The 23270-nt window shown below is 54.6% G+C and overlaps 1 protein-coding gene across 1 annotated transcript in view; it reads right to left on the minus strand.

Annotated features, from left to right (window-relative positions):
* Window positions 1-496: 496 nt before the first annotated feature.
* The window catches only part of RIN3 (Ras and Rab interactor 3), a 119835-nt gene continuing 97061 nt past the window's right edge, over window positions 497-23270 (minus strand). Inside the window, exons 8-10 of the mRNA XM_027571533.2 lie at window positions 10449-10580; window positions 4966-5129; window positions 497-2056 (exon numbers count right to left, since the gene is read on the minus strand). Coding sequence (XP_027427334.1) covers window positions 1736-2056; window positions 4966-5129; window positions 10449-10580 — 617 coding nt within the window. The 3' untranslated portion in view covers window positions 497-1735. The remainder of the gene's footprint in view (window positions 2057-4965; window positions 5130-10448; window positions 10581-23270) is intronic.

Raw genomic sequence — 23270 nt, forward strand, 5'->3', positions numbered from 1 at the left:
TTTGCCTACCTACAGCAACCCGCGGCCTGGGAAGTCCTCCCGCCGGCTGGTGGCATCCCGAAGCAACCCCTGTATCTCACAGAGGACTGGCCTGGAGCTAGAGGCCAACAGCTGTTTGCTGACTGGCTGGCTGAGCTGATTGATGGCCAGGGGCTTCATTCAGGGAAGCCCAGCCGCCCTGCCCTGGGCACACAGCTCATTGCCATTCACTGGGGCTCCATTTGAACTTTGTGTTGTTCTCTGCTGTTTCCCAGGGCCTAGAAGAAGGCTGACATTTCACAGGCACTCGACAAATACGTGTTTTTAGTCAATGCTGAGGACACAGACATGAATAGTCTAAATCTGGAGGACAAAGCAGAAGTATCAACAGACAACTGCAATTCGAGATGTCTCTTGTGAGGAGATGTGGGAATGTGTACAAGCACTATCGGGCCAGCCTAGGAAGTCAGAGAAGGCTTCCTGGAGGAGACGGGCTTTGAAGGATGAATAGAAGTCAGTCCAGGCAATGACTACAGGCAAGGGTATTCCCGGGATAAGCAGCAGAAGCAGGAAGGGGTGAGAGCCTTCTTGAAAGGATACAGCGGCGGGAATGACGGAACCAAGGGCGGTGGGGAGGCAGGAGACGAGCAGACCGAGGGGCAGACCGGGGCCAGGACCATGCGAGCTGAGTGGCTGACGGTACTCTGCAGATTCTGTCAAAAGAAAAGAAAGGAGGGGGGCCGGTCTTCTGAGCCCCACCTGGGAAGGGAGTTAGGCATTACTGTGGGGTCTGGCGGGCTGAGCAGAGCTCTGGCCTCTTGAGGAAAAGAGAGGACATTTTTTAAAGGGCTTTTATTAAATTCTCCCCACACAGCATCTCTTGCCCCATTGCCACAGCCCCGGGGTGTGTCCACCAGGGAGAGGGCTCCATCAGTGTCCTCCGGTGGCTGGAGCTGGGCTTGTCCATGCAGGTGCGGAGCTGGCCTTGCTGGATGGTCCTGGTGTAGGAGGGGCTCAGAAACTGCTGGGGAGGGTGGGTGACTGTGGGCACTGTTAGCTGAGGGCAGTCTCCCCTGTCGGGATCGGGGAGGGGGGCTTGTCTCCTCAACACACACCCTGAGATGCTCCTGAGATGCTGGGAGGGTCCAAAACACCCCAGCTCCATGGTGGGGAGGGTTGTGGGCAGCTGTGGCCAGGCTGCTCCGCCAAGGGACAGTCGTGGGGAAAGAAGCCCTTCCCAGGAAACAGGAAGGAGTGGGGGGCAGGGGGGTGGGGCAGAAGGACCGGCCTGCAGGGGCTGTGAGGGAACAGGGGCCAGGTCCGGGCTCTGTCTGCTGCAGCTGGTGGGAGAGTCCCTTCCTTCTCTGAGCCTCATTTCCTTTTCTGTCTAATGAAGAACTTGGCCTCTGGGTGCTCTCACTCTCCTTCATGAAGGACGCTGGGCCTGCATGCTTCATATGCTCTTCGCGATTGTTCTGCCCGGGTGGCCTAGGCACACTCACTCAGTATGTTGCAAGCAAGTGTGACACGGGGGCATCCCATCCGTCCCACCCACCTTGGGAGTGTGTGTGTGTGTGTGTGTGTGTGTGTGTGTGCGCGCGCGCGCGCGCGCGCTCAGATGGGGGGCTCCTGCAGGCTTGCACCGGGGGGTGGTGTGGTGAGCGAGCGGGAGCCCCGTCGGTCCGCTTCTCGGCTTCACGCGCCGGCCAGTCTTGACATGCGCCCCCCCCCAAGGGGCCGGGGGCGCGCCCGGGCCTCACAGGAAGTTGGGCTCCCGCACTATGAGGCAGGGCGGGCCGCCGCTGTTCCCGCCGCCGTCCAGGGGCCGGTACACGAAGTGGAAGTCGCGCTTGGGCTCGCTCCGCAGCAGATAGCCCTTGATGCGGTGCGGCAGCGCCTCGTCGGCCAACTGGAAGCAGCGCCCGTCCACCAGCACGAAGAGCCGGTGGTCCTGGGGCCGCAGCACCTCGAACTTGTCCGCGCACTGCGCGCACAGCGCCTCGGCCGACGTGTCGGCCCGCGACGCCAGCGTCCGCGACTGGTGATCAGGCTCCAGGTACGACACGCAGATGAAGTCCTGCGGGGCGAGGCGGAGGGGGCTGGCGTCACCGGCGGGGCCCAGCGGGACCCCAACCCTGCGAGCGGGCACCGGGGGGAGGAGCGCAGTGGCCTTGGATAAGCCCATTGCCCTCTCTGGGCCCGGGACTCTTCTCTATGCACACGGGGGACGGCAGGAGCGGTCGTGGGGTGGGAAGTCGGGGCCCCTGCGGCTGACCCGGCTGTGTGACCCAGGCCGGGGTCCTCCTGTCTCTGAGCCTCACCTCTCAACGGGCCGACCTTGCGGGGTGAGTCAGCGGGGGGGGGGGGGAGGGGGGAGGGGCGGGTCTCGGCAATGAGGAGCGAGCGCGCCCCCTGGTGGCCAGTCGGCGGCCTCGCCGTCAGTATTCCTCCGTCACCCACTCCCTCAACAATTCCTCCCCACGGTCCCCCGGCACCCCCACCCCAGGCCCAGCGCTGGGGTACTGAAGCTGCATAAATAAAATCGAATGTGCAGACCCCAGGCCGAGCAGCCCACGGTGCAGCTGCGGATGCTAAGACTGGAGGAACTAGGGCGGGAGAAATCTGGGGTTGGGGGTGGGGGCTCCGGGGAGCAGGGGGGCAGGAGGGGCGGGAGGCTTAGTGAAAGGGGCAGGGGAGCTGGGCCTGAAGGCGGGTTTAGGACGGATGGAGAGGGGGACCGCAGCAGCTAGGCGGACAAGGGTGAGGCCATGCCGGCGGGGCTGGGTCTGGGAACACACGCACAAACCTGAACAGCATCTACACCTGCTCCCACCAGCCCCAGAGGGACGGCCATATGGTGGAAGGATGGGCCCTCCAGTTCCTGCCCGGCTTTGAATCTGCTCCCACCGTGTGACCTTGACCTCCCTGAGCCTCCACTTCCTCAACTGTAAACTGAGATAACACCAGTCCTTACACGTTGGCTGTGAGGAAGCAGACAGACTAGCTCAGGGCCTTTAGAGTCCCATGTCCCCCCTACCCCCCCCCCACCCCCGGCACCCTGAGGTCAGGTAGGAGGCCGTGTGTGCGGGGCTGCCCCCTTGTGGAAGGCTGGTAACAGCACAGCTGTCTGACATGACCACCGCTTAAGAGTGATTATAATTAGGGGCGCCTGGGGGGCTCAGTGGGTTAAGGGCGTCTGCCTTCCACTCAGGTCATGATCTCAGGGTCCTGGGATCGAGCCCCACGTAGGGCTTCCTGCTCAGCAGGGAGTCTGCTTCTCCCTCTCCCTCTGCCCCTCTCCCTGCTCGTGTTCTCTAATAAATACATAAAATCTTTTTAAAAAAAGAGTGATTATAATTATGGCTACAGAGTGGTGAGTGCATATGAGGCGCTGGGAGGAAGCAGAGGGTGGTGACCCCCGACTCCAGAGATAGTGCGGAAGGGGTTCCTCGCCCCCCATCCTGGGCCTCTCTCCTAAGCTTTATCTCCCCAGTGAGCGACACGGATGCCCTGCCTGGCTTAGCACTGGGAACCTACAAAGTAGAAGCAAGAAGTAAGGAATCCCGTGGTCAGGCTTGGATCAAGAGTGCCCACATTGTCAGAGTCGGAGGAGGGACACGTGTCCCAGGAGGGGGTGGGGAGCGGTGGTGGGCTGGAGCCTGCTCCTCCCAACTTATGCTGGCTCATATCCAGCTTGAGAAAACCAACTGTGTACATCTCTTCCCAATCTCAAGTTCAGTGATGCCAAGTTAGCTTGAAATTGGTCGTGGTGGGAGTATTTACACCATGGAAATTGACAGGAGATCAGAGCTGCTTTTTTTCTCCCCAGAGAGCCAGTTACATTATCAAGACACCACTGAGTAGAGGAGTGGGGCATCATCTTGGTAGCCTAGAACATGTATTGGGGAGGCAGCTCATCTGGTCCCCAGCCCACCTATGCTGATAGGAAAACTGAGTTCCAGAGAGGGGCAGGGACAGCTCAGGGTCACATAGCAAGCTAGTACAGAGCTGGGCCCAGACCCTCAGCCTTTTGCCTCCCAGACCTGGGTTCTGTCACAGAGGGACCATCCTGAAAGCCAGGAGTGGGGTTCAGGTCCAGTGTGTTCTGGGTGCCAAGGGAGTGAGACTGAAGAGCTATTTCCAACTCTGGGTTGCTTCCTGGCTCGATGTTTTAATTCTCTCCATTCTGCACACAGCCCAATCCCACTCTGTCCCAGGCCCTGGGTGTGGGGACCCTGGGACATGTGAGCCACGGGCCCTCCCTTCCAGAGCAATGGCTCCATACTTAGACAGTCCTGATATGGTTCGATATGTGCTATAATGGGGGAAGCAGCAGCAAGAAGCCCAGAGGAGGGCATCTAACCTGGGCCGCAGGGAGTGGGGGACAGGTGGGGAGGTGGTTCGTGGAAGGCTTCTCAGAGGGTCTGTCAGAGCAACTGAGGATGGGCAGTGGCAGCCAGTGAAGAAGAGATTGACCAGCATGGGCGGAGGCTGAGCACCAGGGACTTGAGCTCAGCATGTTCGGGGAACTGGGGGTAGCTTGACAGAATGCAGTGTAGGGGTGTGGGGGATGATGAGAGTGTAGGAGGCAGGAGGGCGGCCACGCATGGCTTGAATACTGAGTGTGTCTAGGGAGAGGTAGGGGGGATGGTGGCTGGATTGGAGGGGCAGGGGACCCTGGCAGCTGCTGCGTTTGTCCAGGGACAAAAGGGGCAAGGCTGTAGGTCAGCTCACGGGCTCCCCAAAGGGGAACTGGCAAGACTAAGTCCACATCTCCCGGCATATGGGCACTAAGGAATGTGGGATAAAAGTCTCATCCCCCACCCCCCAATCCGGTCTCGTCTGCTCAACTCAAACACCCATGGTGCCTGTGATACTTTCCGAAAGCCCTGTTCCCCCAGCCAGCCGGCGTCAGGCTCACTGAGCTGGGGGGCCATGGGCCTGGCGGCCCCCTCCCGCCCCGCCAGCCCGCGTCCCAGGCGTCACCTGCACGGAGGAGCGCGAGGCCCGGGCCTTGTTGAGCGTGCGCCGGCGCTCCCAGCGGTGGATGGAGTCCTGCACCTCCATGCTCAGCTGCCGGGTCACCGTGATCTTGTCGTAGTTCTTGATGTGCTCCAGGGCCCCGTAGGTGGTGGTCAGGTAGTAGGACCCTGCGGAGACCAGGGTGTGGAAGCTGAGCTGGGACCTCCTCGCCCCGCCCCCTTGTCCAGGCTCCACCCACCGCCGCTGCCCAGGGCACACCTGCCCGTCGGTCACCTGCACATTCGCAAGCTTCCTCAAGTCCAGCGATCCCCCCCAAAGATGGCCTTTGGCTCCCCTTCAGGATGGAACTTATTTTTCAAATGAGTTTTGGAACGCCTTAAAATTTATTTTTTAAAAAGATTTTTATATTTATTTGAGAGAGAGACAAAGATAGTGACAGAGAGCACGAGGGAGGGAAGTGAGCGAGCGTGAGTGGGGAGGAGCAGGGAGAAGAGGGAGAAGCAGGCTTCCCGCTGAGCAGGGAGCCCGATGCGGGGCTCGATCCCAGGACCCTGAGATCATGACCTGAGCCGAAGGCAGACGCTTACCGACTGAGCCACCCAGGCATCCCCCCTCACTTTTTAACCATTATTAGTTACATCGTGAGTTATCTGCAGCCCCAAGCATTCCTGTTACGTTGGATGAAGCTGCCTCCATATGCCTACAAATTCCACACCTATATGGAAAGAAGTTCACAGCCTGGCTGGGGAGGGTGTGATGCTCATGTCAAAGCTAACATAGAACTTGGGTTGGTAACCCTTATCGGAGAAAAGCCAGCCTCTGAACCACTCATGTGTCCCCTTTCCAGTGGAGCTTAAAGCTAGCCGTGCCAGGAACCCTTCCCTGGCGCTGCCCTCCCTGGCGGTCCCGAGAGTCCCTCCCGTCCGGCTGGCGTGCCTCCCAGGCCCTGTCTCCCAGCCGTGATCACGTCTCCCGGGCTGCTGATGGAGGAGCTGAGTGCAGTGCACGAGCTGACTGAGAGCATTCAGTTTTGGAGTCTGTGCCCTTCAGCAGCCAGCCCTGGGATCTCGGGGAACTTACTGTCCTCTCTCTGTTTCCTCATTTACTTTTCTGAGGATGTGGTGAAAAGTAAATGAGATGAATACTGTCAAGTGCAGGGCTTAGTAAGGTGTGAGTAACGCAGGTGGTTAGGTGACCTAGGACAGAAAGATGCCCCAGGGGGTGGGGGTGGGGGAATCTCACCCTCTTGCAGCCAACTTCCCTTTGACTTGGGGCCATCATGCCATGCAGTACCTGCCAGGACCACTAGGTGGCAGGCGACCCCTCCCACCATGAGTTTGGGAGCTGGTTGTTCCCTTTGGGGAGAGTGTTGTCCTTTGATGGAGAAAACTCACGACCCCTATTAAGATATTTGTACAGCATGGCCAGCCGTCAGCTAGCGTGCAGAGAGGATATGGGCAAAGATGTGCAGGAGGGTGCTTCTAGGAGAGGTTTGGATTTTGAGCCGGCTCCAGCCAGGTGCCCAGAGCTGCCTGGGTCTCCCCGTCTAGCTTTTAATTGCCCAGAGTGGTGGGAGCTGCAGAGAGAGGCTAGAAGGGGGCCTGGGTCCCATCTGCCCAGCCTTCAGGCCCCCTCTACTTCTAGGAAGTCCCTGATCTCCCATGCCTGATAAGCCCGTTGCAAACAAAGTGGTTCCCGATCACTGGTCTTTTACCAAATTAGCAGCACTCGAAACCAGCTGAAAGAACATGAAGGTCTCAGAGGGCACAGAATCAGACTGTCGAATGCAGAATCCTGGAGCGCCCAGTCAGCTTGAAAACCTCAAATCTAGCCCAGCACATGCACTTTCCCAAGCCAGAGAAGTTAAGTGACTTGTCCAAGGTCTCCAGCCAACTGGAGGCAGAACCGGGACGGAAATTCTGCCTGCAAACCACTCTTCTTATTACAATTGTGTTAGTTCTCCTCTTAGAATGGAGCAACTGAAGTTCTCTGGAGTGAGGACTCCCCGAGGGCCGGCCCTTGCCCCTGGCACCTCTGAGCTCCTCAGAGCACCAAAGGCAGGGGCTCTGCGTCCCTTTATCCTCTAGGCAGCTTCTTCTTCTTAACCGAGCCTCAGGGACTTTGGGGATGGGGCACGCTGTGTGCCACCAGCCTGCTAGGACAGGAGGCAAAGCTGGGGAAACTCAGGAACATTGCCTCCCCACTCCCCTACCCCTGTACCTTGTGCTCTGTCCTTCTGCCCCGAAGCCGAGATACTTCTAGATGGAGAGCTGCTAGCTGTCAGACTTGACGGGTGGAAGCCCCTGCCCAAGCTGGAGACCCCCACGTCCTCTCATTACCAGGGGGGCCAATACCTGTGAGGCCGGACCTGTCCTGGGTGCTGTGACTTCCCACTTTGGCTCTCAGGGGAGGAACAGAGAGAGGTGCAGGGAAGCCTCCTGGTTTGTGTTCCATGATATAAAGTATGCCCTCTGGCCCTCAGAGCTGCCATGCGCAGGGTCTGTCACCGCTGGGGGGGGGGGGGACAGGGCTGCGGGGAGGGGCCATGTGCAGTGCCTTGCAAGACACTGCCCTGCCCGCATCTTTACTCCCAGCAAATGCCTCGTGGATTCCTTAGAAATCTTCCCATGGGGCCAGAGACTGACTCCTTGAGTTTGAAAGAGGCTGCAGGGTATTCAGGCAGCCTTGGATCAGAAACCGTGAACTAAGACCTTTACATATTTACTTGTACTTGGCTTGTCTCAAAAATGCTCAACACAGCCCAGACCAGACCAGCACTCCTGCCTGAAGGACCTTGGCTTTCCCACAAAAACCCTGTGTAGGCTTCAGGAACAGGAAGAAGATCCTGGGAGGCCATGGCAGGATGGGGGTGGGGAGTGCAGGTCCGTAAGGAGAGGGTAGTTGGGCCAAGGATGTCCCTGCCCTGTCCCTGCTCATCACTGTACCTTGCCCGGAGCCCCATTTGGCCACAAGAATTCAGGCTGAGGATGGAGTAGGAGTCACCGTGGCCAGGACGTGGCAGACCACCGCTGGGAACAAGCCAGCTCGGACCATGGCAGAGCCCCACGGTCTTGCTCCACCCCTCAAAGGGCTTTTGTGGACATTGTCTCTAAGACCCTACAACAACCTATGGGGGTTGAGGACAGTCCCTTAACAGGATTTGTTAGTGATTTCTTCCCAGGGAGATCGGCAGCAGTGCCCACTGTGGAAAATTTGAAAAATCAGGAAAGAAGTAAAGAGAAGTCACTCTCTGCTCTGTGCTCTGGGCCTTCCGTGGTCATCTGAGCCATGTCCTGCCCCATTGCGCTATCCCACTAGCCTACTTCATTTCTTCTCAACATCCATCAGATGTGAAATATTTTCATTTGCTTATATGTTTAATTTATTTAAAGTCTGACATCCTCTCTCCACCAACTGGAATAAAGTTTCGCAAGAAAGGACACCCGTTGTCACCTGGCATAAATTAGAAGCTCAGGCAATATCTGTTGAATGAAAGAGTATATGGCCTTTTCCCAGGTAACTACTGAGTCTAAGTGCTTTTCTTATTGATTTATAAGAGCTTTTTACATATTGAGGCTATTAATTTTTGGTGTGCTAGTTTGTAGAATTACTCCTTTTCTCTGGTTTACTGTTAGTATCTTATTCTATTATGGTAATTTTTGACACATAAAGGTTTTGCCCTTTAGAGGTTACATGTATGGTAGCCAAATGACAACAGCTAATATTCCTGGTGAGAGCTCTGGCCAGGCTGCTATACTACTCAGGGGCTAGTCCTAGGAAATAGGGTGCTCAGGATTTGGGGCAGGAAGCCAATTCTGCTCACAGCCCCCTGACCCTCCTTGCCTCCCATTCCCTTCTATTTTTTCCCCTTAGACTGTGGGAGACAGATCACTGTTGTCTGGAGGCCTCTGCCCACCCCTTCAGCCTTGTGGTGCTTTCATGTGCATGCTCAGGGCTGGATAAATCAAGGAGGAAGGCTCATGAAGGCCTGAGGTAGAGGCTCCATAGTGTGGGGTTCAGAATGAAGCATTCATTCATTCTCATGAGAATATAAGCCTCGCCTGCCTTGCCCTGCATTGTAGCCCAAGTGCCTGGCACACGGTGGGGCCTCACTGAGTAGCTACTGAATGGATAGATGAATGGGTGGGTGGATGGATATATGGGTGGGTAGCTATGTGGGTAGATGGATGGATGGATGGATGGTTGAAAGGGTGGATGGATGGGTGGGTGAGTAGGTATATGGGTAGATGGATGGATGGGTGGGTGGGTGAGTGGATGGACAGGTGGGTTGGTGGATGGGTGGATGGAGAGATAGATGGGTGGATGGGTGACGCGTGGGTGGAGATGGATGGATGGATGGATGGATACCCTGGGCAGCAGATAATAACTGCTGAAGGAAGACTGGCTTCCACTGAATTCCTACATTCTCTGGAAGACAAGTTCATCTAGCTGCAGAAAATTTTTAACTAACGAGGAGAAAAAAATAGTTCCAGAGGTCCCAGAGCCCAGTCAGTGTTCTACATGACAGCAAACTTCAAGGCTTTACACTCTCCCCTCAGTTTCCAAGAACTCACAGAACCAGCCTCGTCACACTATCACCCTAGAGACTGATACATGCTAAAAATGCAAACAGATGCAAAGAAGACCAGCTTATCTCAAGAACCACAAGGCCCAAAGGGGACACTCGAGCCCTGAGAGTCTCACTCCGTTCTTTGGGGCTGACATCTCAGAGGACAACTCGGGGCCTCCTCGGGGCTGAGATCTGGGTGGGCCGTAGCTCAGGGATTCTGGGTGGAGGCATGGCCAAGCCTAAGTGGGTGGGGGGAAGTGGTGGGAAGGACGAAAGGGGAAGGGAAACTGAGCATGGGGTGGAGCAAACCACACCCCTGTCATCATCCTATTGGGGAGAGCAGGGCTCCTTGTCCATAGCATCAAGCTTGTCCTGCTGACAGGGGACCTGGCCGGGGCTGACTGAGCAGGGGGCCGACAGTTCCCAGGACCACCCCTGTCTAAGAACGGATCATTATTCCCCGCTCAGACTCCTTCCCATACGTCTGCCCGCTGCGCCAGCCTTGTCTTCTGTGTTGTTCCCTCTGTGAAGTAATGCCTTTCCCACTTCTTAAACTGGCTGGCTCCTAGCCATCCTTCAGATGCTCAGCTCGGGGGTCACCTCCTCCTGGAAGGCTTCCCTAACTGCACAGCCTGGGCAATGTGCTCCCATCCGCTCTGGGCTTCTCGTCACTCCAACATTTGTCAAGCAGTGGTGACAGGGTCTCTCTATTGGCCCAGCTCCCCTGCTAGTCCGTGAGCCGCCCCCCACCCAGAACAGGGCCTACGTCGGGCCCTGAGTCTTGTCCGCAGGGCTCAGCGGAATCTGGCATCCAGGAAGTGCTGATTGGGCTATGCAGTGTGCCCCGGCTGTGGCTGAGGCCGGTGGTATGCATCAGGCCCCAGTGGCCCAGAGCCAGCCCGGGCTGGTGACTCACCCTCCCCCAGCTGCAGGGCAGGGTCCATGAGCTCCATCATGTACTCCACGTTGAGGAGCATCTCCGTGAGGTTGCTGCGGGCCAGCACGTACATGAGCACGGGCAAGAAGTCGTCTGCCCCGTAGGGCTTCCCTGGGAGGAGAAAGGGTGCAGAGGATGGTGAGCATGAGGTTCTCAGTGGGAGCCATTCCCTGCCCCGGGGAAGAGCGCAGGGGTTTGCTGGGTGAGGGATGGCCACCCCTGTAAGAGGAACCTTGCCACTTTCTCGTGACTCGGGACAGGGGAGACCCGGGATCAGCCTTCTCAGGGAGGTCTGAGACACGGTCCAGTTTTAGGAAGAAGGAAACGAGAGAGACGCCCTCCCCTGGAGTGGGCAGGAGCCAACCCCTCCCTCTTCCCCAGCTCTTTCCCCTCAATGCCCCTTCCTACTTTTTTTTTTTTTTAAGATTTTATTTTTAAGTAATCTCTACACCCAATGCGGAGCTCGAACTCAAAACCCTGAGATCAAGCCTCGCACGCTCCAGTAGGTGAGCCAGCCAGGCGTCCCTGCCCCTCCTTGCTGCTTATTTGACAGTGAAGTTCATATCACACTGATTCACAGAGCCATCCAGAAACAGCTGTCTTTCTTTCTTTTTTTCTCTTTTTAAAATTTTTTTATTGTTATGTTAATCATCATACATCATTAGTTTTTGATGTAGTGTTCCATGATTGTTTGTGCATAACACCCAGTGCTCCATGCAGAACGTGCCCTCTTTAATACCCATCACCAGGCTAACCCATCCCCCCACCCCCCTCCCCTCTAGAACCCTCAGTTTGTTTTTCAGAGTCCATCGTCTCTCATGGTCCGTCTCCCCCTCCGACTGACTCCCCTTCATTCTTCCCCTCTTGCTATCTTCTTCTTTTTCTTTTTTCTTAACATATGTTGCATTATTTGTTTCAGAAGTACGGATCTGTGATTCAACAGTCTTGCACAATTCACAGCGCTCACCATACAGCTGTCTTTCTTTTTTTTTTTTTTTAAAGATTTTGTTTATTTATTTGACAGAGAGAGAATGAGAGAGAGAGAGCACGAGAGGGAAGAGGGTCAGAGGGAGAAGCAGACTCCCTGCCGAGCAGGGAGCCCGATGTGGGACTCGATCCCGGGACTCCAGGATCATGACCTGAGCCGAAGGCAGTCGCTGAACCAACTGAGCCACCCAGGCGCCCCACAGCTGTCTTTCTAATAGTGATGTATTCTGGGAAGTTTCCCTGTCCCTTCTAACCACACATCTCCCTCTCCACCTGCAAAACAGAAAGCCCTCCCTCAACCAGTACTATGTGGTTGGAAATTCTACCATTCAACCTTCACTCTATTGTGTTAAGCAGGGCCCTTTCCTGAGGGGTTCTTTTAAAATGTAAACACCCCTGAAAGGAATAACCCATCACAGGGCGCCTGGGTGGCTCAGTCGGTGAAGCGTCTGCCTTCAGCTCAGGTCATGATCCTGGGGTCCTGGGATGGAGCCCCACGTGGGCTCAGTGGGGAGCCTGCTGCTCCCTCTTCCCGCCTCCTGCTTGTGTTCTTTTTCTCTCAAATAAATAAATACTTAAAAAAAAAAAAAAGGAGGGCACCTGGGTGGCTCAGTTGGTTGAGCGGCTGCCTTCGGCGCAGGTCATGATCCTGGAGTCCCGGGATCGAGTCCCGCGTCGGGCCCCCTGCTCGGAGGGGAGGCTGCTTCTCCCTCTGCCCCTCCCCCCTCTCATGTGCTCTCTCTGTCATTCTCTCTCTCTCTCTCAAATAAATAAATAAAATCTTAAAAAAAAAAAGGAATAACCCATCACTTCTGCTTTTGTAGGAGACGTTCACATGGCTTAGGACATTTTGACAGTAATAGATGCCTTGGGGGAGAGAGGAGGGTGGCCAGTGGGCCTAAGAGATGCCTTCCCAGTGCGGCTCTGGGCTGGCTCCGGAGACTGGCCATTTGGCACCGTAAAGTCAAAGGCTCGCCGTGGAGGGTGAAGAATTCCTACAAGCACAGGATCCCCTGGAGTCCCTCAGCTGACATCTTGGCATGCCTCTGAGTGCACTGGGGGGAAGGAAAGCTTGGCCGAGCAGCTCTGCACGGTGGGGAATGGCCAAACGGGGCCCCCAGACTCAGCTGGAGGTGACTGGGCCTTCAGGGCCACACTTTTGGCCTTGAGTTTCCCGGTGGCCAAAGTGAAGAGGAAAACACAATCAGTTACATGCTTCTCATTGTCCGTGAGAAGACAACACACCAGTTTCTCGGGGGGGCACCAGGTCATTTCTCTAATGCTTAGGGCTAACGTAAACATTTCCCCTGTGGCTTCACGAGGGGGACGCGACTGGCAAGTTCCCTTGGCACACGCGGGCGCTTAAGTTGACTTCGTGATTTTCATTGCGTTGCCTCAAGATGCCACTCGGGCGGGGGGAGCGCTTCCGGCACAGGAGTGCGAATTTTATTTTATTTATTTTTTTTTAAAGATTTTTTGTTTATTTATTTGAGAGAGAGAGAGAGAATGAGAGCTAGAGAGCACGAGAGGGAAGAGGGTCAGAGGGAGAAGCAGACTCCCTGCCGAGCAGGGAGCCCGATGTGGGACTCGATCCCGGGACTCCAGGATCATGACCTGAGTCGAAGGCAGACGCTGAACCGACTGAGCCACCCAGGCGCCCAGGAGCGCGAATTTTATAGCTCATCCTGCAGACTCTCCTCCCGTCCTTGTAATTATTATGTGAACTAGGCGTTGTTTTGCCCATGCAGAGGAAAAAGCCCTGAGGACAATGAAGGGACGAGAGAGGATCGAAGTCACACCAGGCTGCAGGTACCTAAGAGGAGAATCAACTCCATTTTGTGTAGATCACTGGAGGGAGCCTGTGTCGAGAGCAGTCTGGGCTGTGTCCTAACGTCTACAGAATGTGAGCTGCAAAACCCAGTGGAGAGTGCTGCCAGTGAGTGGTCAGAACGGCGTGGCCATGGCCCACCTGATCGTTCGTTCATTCATTCACTCACTCACTCATTCATTCATCCATTCATCCATCCATCATTCATCCATCCATACATTCATTCACTCATTCACTTAAACCCTTTTACTAATCACCCTATTCCTTGGGTGTTACCTGCCCAGGTAATAAGATCCGAGTTTTCTGGATTCTGGTGAGGACCAGAACAATGCAAGTAAGAGAAACAGCGTGAAAGAGGTTTTGAAAGAAGTGGGCGAGCTCCATGTTGAATTCAGCAGCCCCTCCAGTGGCATTCGGTCTTGCTGCCCGAGCCCGGACAGGTAGGCACCCTCACGGGGCGCTGGGTCACCCCTGAGGGGTGCGATCGAGCACCGCTTCAGTGGGTTCCACGTGTCCACGCCTCTCCAGCACAGGCCAGGCCAGCCCCCTCCTCCCGCGCCCTCCGTGGCCCACCCCCGTACAGCTGCTGGCACCACGGGGGCCTCTGATCATGTCTGTTCAAGGGGTGCCCCTTCTGCTCACAACTCGTCCTTGCTTGGTTTCCCAGAGAACGGTGTGCCTTGTGGCCTGCTTCCTGACTGCACTCAGCTCCTACATCTGCAAAATGGGGCAGCAACACCAACCCTGTCGGCCTTTCAGGGTTTTCGAGAGAGTAAGATGAGAAAATACAAACACATTCCGTACCTGTAACGTGCTACGGAAAAGTGAGCTATTATTGACATCTCTGTTCTGCTTTCTCAAGTGGCCTCAGTTTTTCCATTGTGAAATGAACAGGCTGGAGGTGTTGGTAACACACAGCCCTGAAAAGCAGAGTCAGACCCCGAGCATGAGCCTCGGCGCGCTTCTTACCAGCTGTGTGACCTGGGGCTAATCGCTTTACCTCTCTGAGCCCATATTTCTAGTCATGCATGATGTGACACAGATCACACGACATGCTGTGGGATTTTGGTGAGAATTCTATATAGAAGATTTACCCAGAGTGCTCCCACATGCTCCCATGGAAAATGCCTGCTAAAAAAACATCCATATTTTCCATTCCAGTTCTGTGTTCTGAGGTGCTCTGCTTATTTGTTTCAAGGTTTCTGTCCCCTCCCTGCACCAAATGAGTCTGTTTTAGAGAAAGAAAGCTTTACCCTAAACCTTTATAAGCCTGAGACACAAATTAAGGGTTCCCCGGGGAAGATTTTGTGCCGAGAGTTGTTTTTCATGTTGATAATTTAATTATTAGAATCCTGGCCCACAGGAGATTCTTCTCTTGTTTATGTGTTGGGAACTGATGGGACACAGTCCTGTGCCTCTCGGAGTGCGCCTATAACCCACGCGCTGGCTGAGAGCTGACCGAATTGCACTAGGCCTCTAGAACACCAATTTCTTCTTGCTATTGTGTTAATAACTCACCGAGGACTACAATCAGGCAAGCTAATGTGCTTTTGAGCAGTGGTTTGCCACCAGCGCGGTGCTGCCCTTCAGGGGTCACTGGGCCGTGTCTGGAGTCGCTGTTTTGTTGTCACATTAGAACAGGGGTGTTACAGGCCCCAAGGCCAGGGATGCTCCTGAGCAGCCTATGATGCCTGGGACAGTTCTCCATCCTAAAGATGTATTCAGCCCCAGACGTCTACAGTTCCAAGGGCAAGAAGCTCTGCTTGAGGGGACAGTGACTTTCAGCAAGAAGGAGGGTCCAGCTCTGACCCTAGGTTTGGGACTCAGAGGCCCTCTGGACTGTGGCTCTATGCCCCGTGCGGATGCAAAGTCATTCCTTCTTCTCCCCATGCTCTTCCTGAGAATCCTGGCTGACGTTCAGGAAGGGCTTTGGGCCCATCTCCTTGGTTTGCACACATTCTGTTCAGCTACCCCGCTGCCTGGCTCCCGTGGTTCCACGACTGTCCCTCCAACTACCCGTGAACATCCCCTCTTTGTCCCTGCAGTACACAGCGGCAGGGCACAGCAAAGGTGAGCAGGAAGCTGAGCTCCCACCACGGTTCCCCGGCTCCGGTGGATCTCTACAGAGACCCTCGAGTCCTTCCCACACCAGGCCCAAGCCAAGTGCTTCATCGTTTCCTAGAAACCAGCCCTTGCTGGGAACCTTCCCAATTCTGTCAAGGAGCCCCCGCCCCCAGTCCCAGGATGCAAGGCCTGGAAGTAACCCCTTCGTCTGGGGCTCTCTGTTCCCTGTGGCCAGGCAGGCCAGAGCCCCAGGGGAGTCTGCCTTCTGACTGCTTCCTGTGCTCACCCTTTGCTTTTTCCAGCCCTAATCCCCTAAGCCTGCCCTCCCAGCAGGGTCTCTGTCCTTTGATCCATTCTGTCCACTAACTCACCTCCTGGGAGTATGACTCTGATCATGCTGTTTCTCAAGAACCATCAATGGCTCCCCACTGCTTAGAGAATCAAGTCCAGACCTCTTTGCCTGACGTTTAAGGCCTTCCACAGTTGCTCCCATAAACACCTGTCCAACACGATTGACTCTACTCTCTTCTAGCCACACCATCTAGTCAATGGCCTCAGAATGGGTCACCTGCCTTCCAGGCCTTTGGGATTGGCCACAGTCACCTGGCTGGCATGGCTTCTCCTTGCCTTCCTCAGGCCTGAGCTTTCCATCTCCCACCCAGCACCAACATTTGTGGGACACTCTAAAAATGCAAAGCATATTTTATAAACATTGTATCAGTGAATTCCTAAAACAACTCTGTAGGGTGGATTAGATTCATTGTGCCCACTTTACAGATGAGGGAAGTGAGCCCCAGGAAAGGTAAGCTACTTGCCTAACGTCAAGTGGCTAGGTAGGATGCGGTGAACCAGGACTTGAATCCAACTTCTTCTTACCCAGGATCCCATGTTCCTGCTACTTCAACATTCTTCCTTCAAGTTCCACCTCCTCCACGAAGCCTTCCTGGGCTGCCGTCACTACTGGTGCTTATTCTACACTCTACTTTCCAACTTCCAACTCAGAATGACATTCTGCCTTCATCACCTTCCCACATAACATTCCTCCGTGCTAAATCATGGGCCATTCCCTGAACTCCAAAGGTACTTTCAATCCTCATGCCTTTGCACACCTAGTTCCCTCTGCCGGGGGCATCCCTCCCCACCGCCCCAGCTTTCCCTTACAAATTTCTCCTTGCCTCTCCTACATCCTCATGCACAGTTGGACGCTTCCTGCTCCAGCTCCCAAACACCTTGACTAGTTCAGAGCCCTTTTCCTTGGACTGTGAGCACCCCGAGGGCAGGGATGGAGGCTGGGTGAGCTCAGGTAAGTCTCTTAACCTCTCTGAGCCTCTGCCCCATCACTGCCTTTCTAGTGCCCAGCACAGGGCTTGGGACGTTAGACATTAACAACGGACTGAACTGAGCCACGCGTGTGTTCCCCCTGGCATCCACTCTGTCCTGCCCGGGGCTGGGGCCATCGTCAAGGAGACTAGGATCCACTGTGGGTCTTGGACAGCGGTGTGCTGGGAAATGCCCAACAACTGGCTCTCCGAAGGAAAAAATAAGCTCTGATTTGCAGGGCTTGCCAATTCCTCCGGTCGAAGTATTTCCACAGTGGCCCATTTCAAGCTACCAGCCTGAACATGGAGGGGAGAGAAGCACATGATTAGCTCTCGTGACACGATCAGCAGACTGAGCACACCAACGGCCTTGGATTCACCAAGCCCCATCTCACCGCGAGCAAACAGAGGTCCAGAGAAATCTCCTCAAAGCCCCGCAGTTGGAGTCCTAGCAGTGGAGCTGTGATGAGAATCTGGGTCTCTCCTCCCTGACGTAGGTGAGAAATGTCCACACGGGCTCACAGGCTCTCTGACCTGATAGCGACTTGCGGACAAACAGAAGCTTCGGGCATTGTTGCAATGCACCGGCTCCTCCCTGATATTCCAGGGGGAGTGAGGGTCGCATTCTCCTTCCCATGAAGCCGGGAGCCCGAGGCATGAGCTCAACCTTGTGCACAGCAGGCGCCAGGCAGGGCCACTGGGATGCGGAGGCACAGTTCCAAAACGACTGTCCTGGGCTCGGAACATCTGGCTTGCATGGACCAGAGACCATGTCCGTCAGGCCGCACTCCGAAAGCCCTACGGGGCCGTAGCTGGCATGTCCTGCGCTCTTTTTGGCCAAAATTGCATCTGTTTTCCATCTGGAGGCATGGGGGTGTTGCCGATCACACTTTCAAGAGCTGGCCGGGCGCCTTATGCCTCTTTCATGGGTGGGCAGGTTTTGGAGGAGAGTTCTGATAAAAAAAATGAGCTGAACGTGCTCGCTGGGGTCACATGGGCCGCGAGGAGCACTGCATTAGGAGGCCCCCAACTCTGCCAGCTTTTGTGATCTGGGGCCACTCACTCTGAGCCTCAGTGGTCTCATCTGAAAACTGGGAGTAATAATAAAACTCACTCAGACCGTCCCGTGGGGTTGTGGTGAGCATCAAGTGAGCAGCTGGATTAAAAATTAGGTTTTGTCATCTAGGAAGAATTACCTAAAAAGAGGAGTTGGCATATGTTTCTGGAAAGGGCTAGGTAGTAGTGATTTTTTTTTTTTTTTGAGGGCCACTCCATCTCCAACCCAAGTACTCAACTTGGCAGCTGTAACAAAAGCAGCAACACACACCGTATAAGTGAGTGGATGTGGCTGTTTCAATGAGTTTATTTACAAAATCAAGTTGCGGGGGCCAGAGTTGGCCCACAGGCTGTAGTTCGCAGACTCCTGATCTAGATAGAGGAAAGGTGTATCCTTTTACTGTAATTGCCCCTCCAAATCTATTAACGGGGCTCTTTTTGAAAGCGGCGGCTGATGCAACAGTCCTGGGGCAGACAAGGCTCATGACTGTGGTGTGCTTTGGTTCTTATCCTCCTCTGGGATTCCCACTTACAGCCACTTCCTTCCTCCACAATGTATTAACCGAAGACCCCCACTTCCCACCTAACAGGTTTGTGCCCTCATGATGGGTTTCCCCTGCCCTGTCACTGCATAATGGAAAAACAAATACTTCCCATTAACTCAGAGGGGCCTCCCCAGACCTCCCAACGCAGAACGGCGAGCTCCTCTGACACCCCCCCAGCCCCTTCATCTGGTCTGATTCAGCCCGCCTGCTAGCAGGTTTCAGCATCTGATGACATAGTTTAGACTTCTGTCTCCTGATTTATTACCTGCCTGTCTTCACCAGAATGAAAGCTTTGTGAGGGCAGGGGCCCCCCTCATGTGCACCATTCCTATGCAGTCCTTCCCCAGTGCCCGGCAAGCAGTTGGTGTTTAATAAATATATCTGCTAAGTGAATCTGTGGATATCCTTTGTCACCCTGCATGACGGACACTTGCTTCGCTCTGTGTTCCCACTCGAATTGTGACCATCTTAAAAACAGGGACTTGGGGGACGCCTGGGTGGCTCAGTCAGTTAAGTATCTGCCTTCGGCTCAGGTCATGATCCCAGAGTCCTAGGATCGAGTCCCGCATCGGGCTCCTTGCTCAGCGGGGAGCCTGCTTCTCCCTCTGCCGGCCGCTCCCCCTGCTTGTGCTCTCTCTCTCTCTGACAAATACATAAAATTAAAAACAACAACAACAACAACAAAATAACAGGGACTGGATTTTCCTGTTAACTTCCCTGTCGTCCAGAAAGGTTAGTAGGGACTGTTGAATGAATGCATTTATTCGCTAGAAACACAGGATGGGAGGAAGTCGAGGGCATCGATAACAGGAGGTTTTCAATGTACGTTTCCAGCGTGAGCCTTTCATGCGGGGGGTATTTTATACAGAACTTGGCTTCTCTGGTTGATTCCCAGGGGGGGCAGCAGGGCTGGCCTGCAAATGGCCCCCAGCTAGGCCTGTGGCCTCTAGAGAGCTCTCTGCAACCAGACTGCAACCCACTGGTCTGGTCTGACCTCCCGGCAGTGCAGTTGGAAGGGCCGGAGCCCAGGGAGCAGGGACGATTGGGTGGCGCACCCCTCTTGCAGTGTGTGGCTGACATGAAGTGAGAAGCCAGCCATCCGCCCAAGGAGCCCCCCAGAGCTACCCTCTTGGGTCATTTGGGCTGTCTGCAGATGTTGCCCCAGCGTCAGCATCTGCTTTGAGCACCACCGCATCCCAGAGGAAATCACTCCAGCTCCCCAGGTTCCTCTCTGGGGAGCTCAGCCCACAAGCCAGTCCAGCCCCATGGGCCGTGGGCTTGGAGCCCTGCAGCCAAAAGTCCCAGTCTGGCTGGAAAAGGGGTGAGGCCGCCTGTGACTTCGGTCTGACCTCCCTGAGGTCAGCTCTGCCCCCGGACACCCCGGAGAGGCAGGACAGCACAAGGGTTCAGCCTAGTACCTGGATTCAAGTCCCAGCTCTATACCACTCCCCGGCTCGGGTATGACCCTGAGTGTGCTGACTGATCTCGCCGAACCTGTTTCCTCGACTATACAATGGGGACAATAGCGTCCACACCCCGTGAAGTGGTTGGGAGGATTCAGTGACAAGACAGATGGAAAGAGATGAACATGGTGTCTGCTGGGTTCCCGGCATGTGAGAAATGTCCGACATGGCCTGATTCGAGACAGGAGGGTAAAGGGTCTCCTCATCCTCAGAGCACGACATCTCAGAGGCCCTGAACCCTATTTTGGGTGTGGGGCATAAAAGCAAGATTATGCGGGGTGCCTGGCTGGCTCAGTTGGTTAAGTGTCTGACTCCTGATTTTGGCTCATGATCTCAGGTTAGTGAGATCGAGCCCCATGTTGGGCTCTGCTTGGGATTCTCCCTCCCTCTCCCTCCACGCCTCCCTCTGCACATGCTCTCTCGCTCTCTCTCTCTCTCAAATAAGCAAATAAATATTAAAAAAAAAAAAAAGGCAAGGTTATGCTTTGCTTTCAGGCCTGGCCCTTATGCTCTCTCTCTCTCTGTCACCTGGATGTCAATGCCCAGGAGGATTTACAAAGCCTCCCTCAGCCTGGATCCCTGAATGACTATATGGAGCAGAGCCCAGCCCCACCCCCACACTCCTGTGTTCGACTGGACTGACATGAGTGAGAAACAAACTTGTACTAGATGAGACTGCAGGGTTTATCTGTTAGAGCAGCAAGTATTTTCCTTAACTAATTCTCTCCTTACCTACTACCTATAGCCATTTCAAAAAGAGCAGAAAGAAATCCACCAATATACTAATTGTCTTTTTCAACAATAAACATTAGTGACTTCTGTCATCAGCAATCAGGTTAGACTTTTTTAACATAGATTTTTTAAAAAACCGACAGCCTGACCTCAGTGTCTCAGACCCCTCGGGGTCCGTCGTCCGCCCATTCACCTCCCAGCCTCTGCCCCCACCTGAACCAGAAGCAGATTCCCCGCTGGCTCTGTGGAGTCTGCCAGGGAGGTGAATGGCGAGGGGCCCCGGGGGGTCCAGGACCCTGAGCCCACCAATCTGGCCCTCAATCTAACCACCTGCCTGCTGCGCCCCCTCTCTCCGGAGTCAGGAGCCAGGTTCCCTCTTGTCAAGTGTGGCATCATGGTGTTTACACCAGCTCTTGAAGGCACAGAAAAAAAGCAGCCTGTTGGCCCTCACTGCCCTCCTCCTATTGCCTGCCCTTTAACAAAAGAAGGTTCTTTATGTTCTTTTACAAAGAACCCCGTATGTGTACACACCACACTCCTCCTTCCTTCCTTCCTCTTGCATTTTTGGGAGGGGTTCCCGGGCTTGACTCTATTTTTCCCCAACAGCAGGGCCAGCCCTGAACGTCTGCTCTTGGACACTGAGAACGTGGGAATGACTTGTTTGTGAAAGCGGCAGAAGAAATGATTCTAGAAGTTCTGACTGCTCTCCCCAAGCCTCATGAAGTCCATGAGCAACCAAGCCTGTCTGCTCCTTGCTGCAAGAGGGAGGGCCAAGCTCCCCCAGAGCCACCTGTCTCCACAAACACCTGTGCTGCCTGACACAGGCGCCTGAACTCGCTACCATGGAGGAGGTACCTGATGGGGATTCAGGAACCCCGAGATCGGTCCCCAGACGGGCTGCTGGGTACAGTCATAAAAACACAGGCTTTGAAGGGAGGAAATTCTTTTGTCTCCTGGGCATAGACAGCATCCGCCCTTCGGGGAAAGACAGCCCAGCCAGTGAACTCAGGCCTGGGTCTCTGAGCTGAGTGCTTTGCTTAGTGCTCCAGCAGGGCTTGCTAGCAGCTAGGCCACGGGGACACCACAGGCTGCTTTCGCCAGCATCACGTAATGGCTCAGAGGCATGCAGGTGGAGCGTCTTCCCTGGAAAGAAGGGGGCTCGTGGGGTTGGGAGTGGGAGGGAAGGGCTGTTTTCTGCTTTAGGTGGGTCAGTGATAGAGGGAGGCAGGACCCAAGCCTGAGTTCTGCCTCTCCACAGGGGCACGGATAGCTCCCAGGGCTGCTGGTCTGCGGACCACACTTTGAGCAGCAAGTCGCTGGAAGCGTCTGGCAGAAGGGAGGTGTGAGCTGAAGGCCTGGGGTAGAGGGCCTGGTGCTGAGATTGCCAAACGTCAAAGTCAGAAGAGAATTTAAGAGTCAGTCGGGATCGGGCTGAAAATGCATAACCTCAATCTAATCACACGGAAACATCTGACAAACACAAAATGAGGAACTTTGATCAAAAAGAACCAAAGGTGGGGGGTGGGGAGGGAAACCTGTATTCCTTCAAGATAGCAACATCATAAAAAACAAAAGCCGTGCGGGCGCCTGGGGAGCTCAATTGTTAAGCATCTGCCTTCGGCTCAGGTCATGATCCCAGGGTCCTGGGATGGAGCCCCCATCGGGCTCCCTGCTCCGCGGGAAGCCTGCTTCTCCCTCTCCCACTCCCCCTGCTTGTGTTCCCTCTCTCACTGTGTCTCTCTCTGTCAAGTAAATAAATAAAATCTTTAAAAGACAAACAAACAAACAAAAGCCGTGGAAATGTTTCAGGTTAAAGGAGGTAAAAGACGCCTGACAACTAATTGCAACACCTGACCCGCGCCTGTTTCTCGAACGGGAGGAGGAAAACAACAGCAAGGCCCTTATTATCTCCAGTGAAGCCTGGAATACAGATGGCGGATTGGGTAAAAATATCGTATCAACGTCAGTTTACAAAGTGGACACCGTTCCTGTGGTTATGCAAGAGAATATCCCTATTCTTAGGAAAGTGTTTGGGGTAAAGAGCCCAGATGCATGTCACGCACCCTCAGACAATTCAGGAAAAAAACACCATGTATGCACAGAGTGTGTAAATGATAAAGCAAATGAAACAAGATATTAACAATCCACAAAGGGGTATGTGAATGTTCCTATTTTAATGCAGTATTTCTACTCTTAAAGTTTGCGAAGTCTGAAGTTATTTCCAAATGGAAGGTTTAAAAGCTAAAACATTCATTTATGGGCACGCCTGGGTGGCTCAGTCGGTTAAGCGTCCAACTCTTGGTTTCGGCTCAGGTCGTGAGCTCGGGGTCGTGAGATCGAGCTCTGTGCTGGGTTCCGCGCTGCGTGTAGTGCCTGCTTTAGATTCTCTCTCTCTCCCACTGCCTCTGCCCCTCCCCTACCCCCTCACTCAATTAATTAAAAGCTAAAATATTTAGCAGCAGAACGGGTTATTTCAAACAAAATCCCATGTGGAATTCCATGTGTCAAACAGGGACAGGCAGGGGTGTGGCCCAGCCTGTGTTGTGTCCTTTTGGTGGCCCCAGGGGTACCTCTGGGAACCCAGCATGGAAACCACTGAGTGGTGGGGAAGCAGCCGTTCCCGCATGCTCACATGTTAGACACTCACACACATTTTGGTTGCATCTGATCCCCGAAACAGCCCTGAGAGGCATTCCCAGGCCCATTTTGAGAAAACCAAGGGGGAGGAGATTCGCACCTCCTGGGGGCCTCCGCCGACCAGATGTTTTCGATGTGCTCTCCCACCTCCTGATGAGCAGGTCTTCTCA

This window comes from Zalophus californianus, chromosome 6, assembly GCF_009762305.2.
Source record: "Zalophus californianus isolate mZalCal1 chromosome 6, mZalCal1.pri.v2, whole genome shotgun sequence".
Lineage (NCBI taxonomy): Eukaryota > Metazoa > Chordata > Mammalia > Carnivora > Otariidae > Zalophus > Zalophus californianus.